This window comes from Antennarius striatus, chromosome 7 (assembly GCF_040054535.1).
Source record: "Antennarius striatus isolate MH-2024 chromosome 7, ASM4005453v1, whole genome shotgun sequence".
Lineage (NCBI taxonomy): Eukaryota > Metazoa > Chordata > Actinopteri > Lophiiformes > Antennariidae > Antennarius > Antennarius striatus.
This window is the reverse complement of record NC_090782.1, coordinates 14,972,648-14,984,816: the sequence shown is the minus strand read 5'-3', so window position 1 is coordinate 14,984,816 and position 12,169 is coordinate 14,972,648. Positions and strand designations below refer to the sequence as shown.

The 12,169-nt window shown below is 38.0% G+C and overlaps 1 protein-coding gene across 3 annotated transcripts in view; it reads right to left on the bottom strand.

Moving 5' to 3' along the window:
- Positions 1 to 12,169, bottom strand: part of ptprsa (protein tyrosine phosphatase receptor type Sa) — a 236,302-nt gene that overhangs the window by 83,520 nt on the left and 140,613 nt on the right. For all 3 annotated transcript variants that reach the window (XM_068320339.1, XM_068320340.1, XM_068320341.1), the window contains exon 6: positions 7,692 to 7,880. In XM_068320339.1, coding sequence (XP_068176440.1) covers positions 7,692 to 7,880 — 189 coding nt within the window. The remainder of the gene's footprint in view (positions 1 to 7,691; positions 7,881 to 12,169) is intronic.

Below are 12,169 nucleotides of genomic sequence, written 5' to 3'. Positions count from 1 at the left end.
AGACACAACACATCAGTTTAGTTCAATGTTAATGTTAGTATTATTTAGAAGAGTTATTTGTGTTGGAAGGTGACTCACTGGAAGTAGATTATAAAACCATTGGGTGTTCTCTTAAAAAACTTTTGAAGATTCTTTATTTGTGTGTTGCTGGTATTACAAAGGAATATGAGGGGTTAAAATGACTTGCCTATTCCTTTGTCTTATCACTTTCTCTTTTGTCCCTTCTGCTGGCCTTGGACAAGTTAAGACAGAACACAACTGAGTCTTGGCATGTGTTAAATCATGGCTGAAGGTTAGGGTGACAAAGTAAAGAAAGAAAGGTGTGACCTTATATTGACATGTCTTGCAAAAAGTCTCTTAAACCCAAATGAACCTGAAGTGAAATTATTAACGTTCCACAATCTGATGCTGGGTTTCTTTTATTATGGAAGAAACAAATGAACTCATTGAATAAAAAATTAGACTTTATCTTGAAGCAACCCCGTGTTAAATTAAACAGACTGAAGTTCTTCATCATCGAAAATGTCATAAACCTGCTTAACTGTGAAAGACATTTAAGCCGTAAGCTTCATCTCTTCTCTCCAGTCATTCAATCTTCTGGGTTTTTTAAATTCTTCATGATTGAAAGTCATACGTGTCTTTGTTCTTTGTTTACTGTTAATCTGTATTGTGTTATATGCCTGACTGCAAGCCATTGTCCGATTAGGGACAATAAAATATTGAGTTGCTACTTTAAGTAAAATGCATTCCTTGTAGGCAGAGCTTTTAGTTTTCTGACAGAAGCAAGCTTAACTCCGGCTTAACTTTCTAGTTTTTCTGTTTTTCCATTCCTTTCTGTCTATCTTTAAAATAAAGATGACTTAACATGCCCTTGGCAGTAACCTGAAAATCCCAGAAGGGCTTCTGCAAAGGTGCCTACTATAAATTAACCTTGGATTGCCTCCAAGCACAGGAGTGGGGGCCAGTGGTGACCATTGCTCATTAAAATAACAGTAAAGGCATAGCCCCTTTATGTCCACACAATTTTTTGCAAGTTGAAAATTTTTCAGTTGATAGTAGGCTAAGCAGCATAATCCAAATATTTCTAATTCCAGCAACATTTGATCACCTCCTGGCGTAGTCTCAAGGCACTCCAAAAACAGATGACAATTGAACCTGGGTTTACCCTGGGGACTCTTCCCAGTTCGACTTCTGTAAGAATGCCCCCAAGAGGTATCTTTCTTAGAAGCCCAAACCACTTCCACTGGCTACTTTCTATTTTTTCTGCTTTCTAGCTAATCTTCTGCTTTACAGCGTTGGTCCAGTAGAAGAACTGAACAACCTGTTGAGCTCCCCAAACCATAGGCCTACCTCTTTCAGTTAAAAAACAAAACAAAACATAACCCAGTAATGCATGCCATGAATTTAGTTTGTGTTTCAAAACCTTCAGCTCGGATTGTCATTCAAACTCCATACAGAAGTAGCCTTTGTAATACCAGCAGATGGAAAGTTATAATTAAGTTTTACATTCTGCCTGGTTTGCAATGTATTTAATATGTTAAATTTCTTTCCTTAGAGTTTCTACTGTATATACTTACAAATTCTAGTAATATATTTTGAATCAAAGTTTACCTTGGAATATTTTTTAATTGATAGTGTGCATTTCTTACAAGTTTTTAACTCTTATTGTTTTTTAATTCTCACTTGCAGTGTTGATAATTATAAATCAAGACTTAATTGCCCATAAACTGTGTGTTATTTTCACAGAATTGCCACTGTGATAGTCTTGTGTCATTGACAAACCAGGCAAAACAACAATGGCAATTTAATCTTTCTGTGATGATTTTAGAAACCACATAATCATAGTTAATCACAACACAAAGGGAAAAGGGGATCTGGGAAGGTTACATTGTTATAGAGTTAGAGTTTGATTAGAGGCTGCAGAAGCTGTCGGTGTATTTATGCTTTAGCTGTGATGAAATTTTAGTCAAAGGGTGAAGGGGTTACTAGTTAAAGGTTAGTTGAGGTTAAAGCTAGGATAAGGTTAACAAGGCAGGTTTGTTAAAGGGACGGCCGGTACACATGTACCTGTTAAACAACACAATAACAAAAGATGAACAGAAACAGAAGAAGGGTGACAGACACTGTGCAACTAATTGAAAAATGAATCGAGTGACATAGGTCATTGGAGCTTCTAATTTTGCAATAATAAAGCATGAAGAGAATAAAACTGAGCCAAGAATCTGATCACAGAGGCTAGGTCAAGAGGCTTGTATTCAATTCCAATGCCAGGTCCAACTGTAATACTGCCACATGACTTAATGTCCATAAGCCGTCGCTTTAAGCTTTGGTCGACCTGGGGTGAATCGGCTTATGATAACAATAACCTAAATATATCTAAACAGACTGCTGACCTCGCATTATCAAATGCTTAATTATTTGCTCCACAGAACACCACATCTGTTTTGTTAAACAACCCTCTGAATATATTAAAATATTATTGAAGGATTTAGTTTGGGAAGAGGCAATCTGGCCAGAGATGTTGCCCATCTGTGGGAATCGGATGGGGTTATGTGAGTGTCAAAGTCTAGCCACCCTCCACTGGGCATCTGCCTGACCTTATCAGACACTCATCTGGGATCCTGGTCATGTCATAGCATGTCTCCAGGAAGAACCTGGCTGCTATTTCCACGTGTGCACACTGCTTCACACTGTCCCTGTTTTGTGGTGGTTCATCCCCTGCTCCTCTCCTCATCCTTCTAATCGGAATATATCTTCAGTTAATTTTACGCCTTCTTGAGTTAGCTGCTAACTGCTAATAGCTGCTTTTAGAGTCATTCACTTGTGGGTTGCACACATAATAAAAATGTCCCACCGTTGTCCTGCCTTCCTGGCTCACATTTCTACAAATGCCCAATTTGGCACTGTTGATACCTCTACTGCAGTCTCTGAAGCGGAGCAACAAAGTCCCCCATTATGCCTTCAGTGCATTTATACAGAACTTTGGGGTAGGCTAAACGTGCAACAGGCCTTCCCTGATCAGGCTGGGTAAATGGGGGTACTGTCTCCTTGGTTTCTAAATAATCTGTTCTGGCTGACAAGGCAGCAAAAGCCTGGGGTCTGCAGCCGCAGGGAATTGGGGAGAAATGTCAAGCTACCCTCCACACCTCTAGAGGAGCTCCGCAGGGGACTGATGGAAATATCACTGCCCCGCCAGCACAGCATGGTCTGTCACATGAGGAACCAGCCAGCCAGTCGGCTATCTTGCAAATAAGAACTCAAGTTCTACCTTCCAGTGAAATAATTATAATTGTGTTTTAGGTGGGAACAACCCAAACCAGCATGTGTTTTTCATCATTACATGTAGTGAAAGCCATATGATTAAAGTGGGGAATTCATTTGCAGGAGCTTGGGGGTGATTGTGTTGCTGATCTCTTGTTGCCAATGTAGCCCCTTCTTCGCTGCCTGTTCAAGGTATTGGCGTTCAATCTTTAACCTCACACAGTAGAGAGTAACAGAGCCCAATCAACATCTCTGTGAAATAGAAGGGGCATGGGGTCACAAGACAAGCTGTGTACTGTGTTATACATCTTGCCTCTTTTGCTAATACAGCATTTTCATTACAAGAGAGATTAAATGCTAAAATCTGGAGACCGACGATGGTTATGTGGTAGTGCTGAGGACAAGAGAAGATGATAGCCTCGGGGAGCTTGAGCATGCAGGCCTTTTTCTCATCAGCATAAATCAAGATTGGTTGCTAAATTAGCTTTCCAGAAAATGTTTCAGACAAAAGTTGAACCCCACAGCTAGCATTACCTTATGAGAGCCTTGGTACTGAAATAAAGGAAAGCAATTTCCTTTTCTACCTTCTACATACACATAATTTAACCTATAAGTAAGATACACTCAAGCTTTGGGTGGGTGGGCATGTTTTTACAAGAAGTCCAAAAAGTCATGAGTACAGAATGTGGCCAGATGTAAGTATCACTTGAGCCTCTCCCTTTAGCATAAGCACTGGAGCCTTAGTTGGGTCCATGTAAGTCACTCAGCATACCGGCCCGTTTTAATACTGGAAACTTATTTCCAGAGAAAATAGCGATGAAGACCAGAGGGGTGACACAGTCCCAATTTAGAGTTGCAAGATTCAGCCATACAGATACTTGCAGTGACCTTCACCTGGTAAGACCTCAAGAATCTTTTGGTGTCTTTACAATTTTATTTTGGGACAGCAAAATTTTTTGTTGTCAAAACCGAGGTCAGTGTATTTTCAACCAATTATGAAAATCCAGCTGGTTAAGCACTGTATATTGCTGGAGTAAAATTCTTATGCTCACTAAGAGGACATGCAACACTGTTGGCTATACACATACATATTATTCTTGGAATCATTTTTTCAAAAAATTCAAACATAAAAAAAAATCTAAGGAAGTGAAGATGTGGCAAGGGGGGGGGACACACATGCATGTTGGAAAGTAGTTTTTGCCATCTGCTTCAAAAAGAGTGGGTGGGCTTCATTGGGCTTTGAAAGACACTTACCAAAGTTTTCTGAAAATGACAAAGCAGGGAAAGTAAATAGAAAAAGGGGAAGAACAATGTAATTCAGTTTAATACGAGGTCGTCTACCATGCAAGAATTAAAGGAACTACCATTTAGTTGGTTCTTGTGTCATCTTTAATCACCATGAGATGGAAAGAGCAATGCACTTTCAACTCTTATATGTTAGTTCTTGTTTAACATAAATTCTATTTACAAATTATTATTCTAATTAGAGGTATTTAATATATTAAATAATCTGTTTCCCCTATAAAATGTTTAAAAAAAAACCCTCTTATTTTCCAATCAAATTTTAATGGTTTGTTTATATTACTTATTTTAGTGTTGGGTTTTTTTTGTTTGTTTGTTTTTTTCTAATTTATCTTGTGTTATGGGTCACAATCAAATGAAAGTTGTTGAAGTGAAGACTCCACAATGTGCACCAAGTCACATTTGAGTTTCCCATACAAATATAGACATTACACATAAAGACAGACATTCAGCAAAAAAAGAAAAGAAATGTTTCAGTTAGCCAGGACATATGGAAACATTTGGAGAAATCATGAAACAGATTATGACAGATGATAAAGAAGTGAGACAGAAACAAAGGTTAAAACACCAGCCATAATGAACAGACAGGCTTACCAGTTCTACCCAAAAAGCAACAAATGTACCTGAGAAACAAACAGAATCTCTAGCATTTTTTTCTCTCTCTCATTTTCTACAAAAATTCAAATTTCTCTGAAAAGTCTTAAACTAGCAACTTTAAAATACTGTAACGAATAATAACAACAATAACAATAATAGTAATGGAAAAAAAGATCTTGATAAGTTTATTGTTCATATGTGTTACTAATATATGCAATTAAGTATTCATACTCATAACAGGACAAATTTCTGTCAGAAATGTTAAAATCCCTTTAATAAAGCCCATATTTTACTTTGTATTCAGTGATCAACAGCGAGCTAGCCACATTTTGCCAGAATTATTTTTAGATTTTCTGTGAAGTAAATGGATGTTGTTATTATTTGATCAATATTTGGTAGCTGTTATTCACTCTGCATTGTGTCATCAGGTGTATGCATGCAATGTTGTAAAGTGCACTGTGCTAACTGATAGAACGATAGAAAACTATCAATGACATAAGCATGTTGGTTAGGGATATACTGTATGTTTTTGGTGAGAAATTCCGAGTGGAAATAAATTGAAATCACTCCTAGACAAATTTATGGAATTAAGTAAAGGCCTGGTAAAACAAAAGGGAATATGTGAAAACACTGTTTCATCACCCCAGAGAGAGTCAAACTTAGTTTTGTTTTGCAATGCTAAAAGCCAAATATCTATGTAAATATTGGTGCGCAATTTAACCACAAAACCACAAAAATAGTTGCAAGGCATAACTAGCAAGATGATACATTATTTAGTGCAGCTCACTACAGCCATAACTGGAGCAGAACTTAATGGCACAAGAATGTATTTAGTAATGTCTATGTTGATTTACTTTTGCGGGGACAAATCAAGTCAGAGTCATTGGATTTTTTGCATGGTGACGAATCATCGACTCAAAATATCTACCCCTTTTTGCCCGAGGCCACCCCAGGCCCTTCACTTAATTAGCTATATAATTAGACTTTGCTTTACTGGGCCTCTCAGTGGGGTTTAATCAATGGAACAAGAAAAAATATCCACCACTGACTTGTGCCAGTATAATGTGGGCCTTGCTGTCATTGTCTACTATAGCACACTTCTGGGATGTTGCAAATCATTTGATCTCATTAAGTGATGTTACAAGTTGTTATTTTCACCCAGTGATTTGAATGATGATTCACAGCATTCTAGCACCACTGTGGTTGCAATGTTTTAACTAAAAATACTTAAAATATTATCCTCTTATGCCGTAATATAGTAATATTTACATGCACTATTTCAAGTTTAGTTGAATCCACAACGTTACTCTAGTTTCCAAAAAGGCATTGTGTTGTATGTGTACATTGTTTTGAGTTTCACATATTTAATAAACATAAAAATAATCTCCCCTACATGGGCCTAATAAAGGGTCTTTTACCTTAAACTTAATTTTAAAAATTATGCATCCACATCAAATAAGATCTCTTGTTCTTGTGAAAATGTATCTGCAGGTGGTTTCATGTGTAAATTATTGGAGAAGCTATTTCGTAAGTAGAAACATTCTCAAAACCCATTTTATGGTGACCGGGACAAAATGCCTGAAAAGATGGACTTGGTATGAATCAAACTGAATCCTGTACATTTAGTTTTACTTAACAACATTTTAAAATTCAAAGTTTCAATTGTCTCTAATGAGGCAGCAAATCTGATGACAATTTAAATCTCGATAGGGAGCAAATTAATTTATAAATGACATTCTGAAATCACGGGAATACATCTGCAAGTCAGCAGGAGTACATCCCAAAATTTACCGACAAAACGTCAAAACTTAAAGGGTTCCTGCTCATAAGATGTGTCTGAGGGTTACTGCACAGTAATAACCTCTGACTGATTAACAGATGTCTTGCTTCCTTCTGGTCTCCAATTGTACTTGAAAATGAACAATCCTGCCACTGTTTATAATTAGATTTTTTTCACGAGCTCTTTGTGATACAGAACATGTGCACATCTGATGTTTAATAGTGCAGCTTAATAGTGCAGCTTAATATTTGTCAGACACATGGGTTTGACTGAGTCCAGATCATCATAAGGGTTCAATCCAGGGCCCTGGTGTTACCTGTCAGTCTCTATAACTTCATGGTTACCTCTCTTGATTTGAAGGAATGTGACCAGAAATTTTTTGCTGTGAAACAACTTCAATGAACTATATGGGAGTAAACACCCTCAGATCACTTGGATCAATCCATGTTGCACTGTCAGCAAACTAACAACTAAAGCATGAATTTTCATTCATGAAGTTCAGGTTCCATCTGACAGTACTCCGCAGTAACTGTTCCTTCTAAAACAATTTAAGTATTCCCAGTTGGAGCAGATGAATCTGCCAATAAACTAACACTGTTGAATTTCTTACATGATCTAACAATTTAGAGGAAACCACTGTAGTCACATAGCTGGAAAGCACGAAAAATACATTGTTAATTACTGCCAAAACAACACTTGTGTTGAGAAGAGAGAAAAACTCAAGAACTTGTTGACCTTGGACTCTCCTTACCTGAGCGTAGCTGCTTGATCCTCCCATTACTTGCACTGGGGTCAATAGGCAGGAAGTCTTTGTACCAGGTGATTTCTGGGTCAGGGTTGCCACTGGCTGCACAGAGCATAGTGGCTGTTCGAGTGCGCTCCACCACTTTGAGTTGAGGGCCCATGTCAATGTTGGGGAATCCAGGTGGAAGTAGGTCCTCTGTGTAAACAAAGGGGGGGAAAAAAGGCATGAGCCCTCTGACTTACAGAGCTAACCTTTCCCATGGAGGAAGTAAATAAATAAATACAAAAGAATAACTTGTAATCTTTTTTTAGCTTCTGCCTGCATTTTTAAAATTATTGTTTGCATCCTAATGCATATTATAATGTGTATTCACATGTACTAGTGTTACAATAAAACACAACATAAACCTTATTTGTGAACTCCTCAAACAAGTGGAAAATTAAACTGATCTCAGTCTACAGTCTACTTTGCATTATTATGCAGAGGTTTGCTTTACCACAGAGAATTTGTTAATCCCTATTTACCTTTGACTTCAAAGGTGAACACTCTTTAGAAGGGAAATTATAACCAACAGCGTACAGTAGCCAGATAATAAACCAGTTGAGGATGCAAAACTTGAACCTGTAAACTGGTCATTTTCTGGGCTACATTGAATCACTGATAAAATGTATGAAAGACCAGGCTTTGTGCTTGACTTATTTGGTTTAAGAAACTAATTTAACATTGGATTAGTTAGCATAAGAATTTTGCATCCAGATAGCCACAGACTATTGAATATCTTTCTTATTAATACCATATATTGTACTGTAATCCAATCAAGGAGGACAATGATTCCCTTCATCTAACCTGGGTAAATACATGGCTTTAAATGCAAATACAATACCAGAAAGGGGGACAGTAGAGTAAAAATACCAGAGTTACAGTTAATATTCATGGATGATAGAGCAATTACTTAACTTTACAAGATGACAGTGTAGTCTGAACCATGGTCATTGTTCTTCTAATGTGGACTCCCTGTTCACTTTCTCAATTAGTCCCATGGGTCAAACTGTTTGACCTCTACACAGTCTGGAGCCAGAAGAGTGACTCATTCTGAGATGATAAGCGCTGAGAATGAAGTACTCTGAGCTGTAATGTGTATCAGAATCAAGCGCAACTCCCAACTTTGAGAAGATTGACTGCTGGCTAGAGGTACACCAGAGGTCACTGTCCATCTGGAGAGCCAATGACCTCATGTTCACTTTGCAGACATCATGGTGATATTGTCAATACCTGGGGAGTGCTAAATTAAGGGAAATTAGAAGAATATCTTCAGGTTTAGAGCCGCAAATTCCAAATCAGGCTTGGTTTGTCTACCTTCAAAAGACAGGCAGACCTATTCTGAAAATTATACCTACTCTCCTGCTCAGATGTTTAAATATAAATGTAAATGTAATCAACTATCTAAGTAACTAACTAACTAAGCCATGTTCAGTTATTATTTCATATTAAAAGGAATAATAAGAAACAAAGGAATAGGACAAAAATTTATCTTTTTTCCTATTTGTATAAATTTGCAAAAGAAACCAAAACTTTATATTACACCTATGTATTCATGATGAGATTTTGAGCAGTGTAATAACAAATCATGCCTGTTTGAAAGATACCATTTGTTTGGCCTGTGGTATTGTCGGCTGCAAGTCAGAAGTGAGTACAGCACTGCCATTAGGTACTGCTGCATGCATGAAACCATGGATGTGCTGCCATGGATGTGATCTTGGCAATGCACACCTGTCATTACTAATGACATCAGTTAGGTAAATACATTTAAGAACCTGAGTGTTGTTTTTCTGTTCATTTTAAATATTTAAATACTTGGCATATTTCATATACAAATTGCATCAAATTTAAGACAGCATCTTCATGGAATTCCTGTAACGTAGCTGGATCTTTTTCAAACGCATAGAAAAAAATTTGCGTCAGCACGACAGTGTTTTCTAAAAAATCTCCGTTCACACGTGACCGCATAAGTGTGTTGATCAACACATTCATAACAGAACAACTCCGAGAACGACAGGAGAGGGGACCGGGACGTGTGGAAATTCACGGCGTTCCTCCTGGAGGACGACCTCCATCACAGAGTTCTCCAATCAGCAGACAGCACATCCCGGGCTGACCCAAAACTGGAGTCGGCGTCTTAGGTGAGGAACGTGAATGAATGAATGAATGAATGAATAAATATATAAACCTTATGACTCATAAAGAAAGAAACAGACAAACAAATATTTAACTGTCAAGCATGTTTATCAATGCGTCTTCGACGTGGAGCTGTTATACGTTAGAAAATAGCAGACATCATGGTGATATTGTCAATACTCCGTCCATTCCAGACGGGGTCACAAAACTGACATAGCAGAGGTTTTCATCACAGGGGACACACCCCTTGGATAGAAAAAGTTGCAGGTACAGCATCCACACGACAATGCAGACCCGACGTTCACAAAAAACTTCAATTTGGCCAGCGTTTTCAAAAAGTTGGGTTTTCATCCCGAATATCTGTGTTTTTGTGTGGATGGAAGGCCTAACCGCAACAAAAAAAGTTGCGTTTTCAAAAAGATCCGGCACCGTGTGGACGGGGCCAGAGATACTGTGTTTGAAGGACATCAGATATACTTCTCTAAAGATCATATTACATCATTAAAACATGTGTGCTGGCATAGATTCCTTGAATTACATTTGTGGTAGAATGGAAGAAATCACCGAAAGTCAGGACAGGTTATCTCTAATTACTGTGGATATCAGCAGAGCACAATGAATATTTCAATGTTATGTTCAAAGAAGTGCAGGTTTTTTCACAGATTTAGGCTCCATGCTGTATCCTCTCAATTAATTATTCAGTACCACTCTTGTATAATCACTTCATAGCAGATTCCCTGAAGCTCAGAAAACCAAAGACAAACCCGACACTTCACTGTAAAAACATCTAAACAAGACATTAGCAAGACAATAACAATATATCCTCAATATATGGCTGAGCATGGGTAACCTTCTAGCTGACTGTGTCTGTCAGACAAATATGTTTGCAAGAGGTAGGTCTGGCCTTCTTTCCGGGTGTTGTATCTGATGTAATTGATGTTGTCGAGGCCAGTCTTTGACACCAACGATGAACAAATGCGTACCCCGACTGCAGCAATTAAACTTGATTCATACACAGAGTGAACTGGAGATTAACAAAGTTAAGGAAGTGATTTGCTCATTCTGCCTTAAGGAGCAAGAGCAGGCAGAAAAGAAAAGTGATCAAGTAAACAAGAAGCACCTATAGTCGATACATGGACATACTATACTATCATGACCTGACACTACACCAGCAGTTTTTCCCAAACAAATGGCATGCATGTTGACCACTCACATCCCCATGAATAGTCTGATGCCATCTTCCCCCCTGAAGCTTAAAGGCCCTGTCGATAAAGGTATTCATGCAAAAATAAATAGATCATTTAGTGAGGGAGTGTTACTTCAGGGTTAGCCAGCTTAACTGTGTGTGGGGGAAGCCAACCAATAACATGAGCTGATAGCAACCCAGAATTCCCAAAGGGCTAGTTCTCCATAATGGTATAGCTATTGCATTTCTATGATATGTGCTGGGGGGGTTAATGTGATGACAAATCTTTCCAGGAATAATACAATTGTGCACACCACTAGTCAATGTCAATGCTTGTGTTGATTTTGCCAGCAGCAGGCTTTAGGATTCAGGCCTACAATTATCAAACTACACAGCATGAGAGACATAGTGCTTTTGCACTGTGGTGACAACCATTGGTCTGGTTCGGTCTCACAGAGCAAACGCAAGCATTCATATTTTGGTGCATATACTGAAACCGACATATACATGAAGAAAAAAACTATGAAACCAAATCTGAAGATAATTGTCCTTGCTTGAAAGACTTCACAATCTCATCCATTACTTAACAAGAGAAAATTGTGTTTGATTACTTCAAATAATGTACATATAGATGTGGTGAAAGACAAGATGGGAAATGCCAAGGAAGATTTAAAATCTCCTAAGTTGAGGCCACCTTGTTCAGCAGTTGTAGGCTTGATTGGCATTTGGGCAGCTCGGTGTGGTCCTCTCCACTGTTGTGATGTAGAGCATTTAGAAGCAATGACTAAGGATGTGAAAACCAACCACACCGCAGAAAACAAGAACAACACCCTTTTTTGCAAGAGACATTGTTGACAATGTTGACAATGAAAATAAAAAAAAATAATAAAGGGAAAAAGAAGGGGGAAAAAAACATAGACACCTTTAGACACCTTCAAAAAAATCTGGTAACAGCAGGAAGACTTTCAACTCAGATAGATGGATGGATGGATGGTGGTTGGATAAATGGATGGATGAATGGATGGATAGATACGTTATTAATCCCGAAAGAAATTCAGTAAGAGGAAATTAAAGAGGAAGAAAGAGAAATTAAAAAAAAATAAAATCTGATGACAGCTGTGAT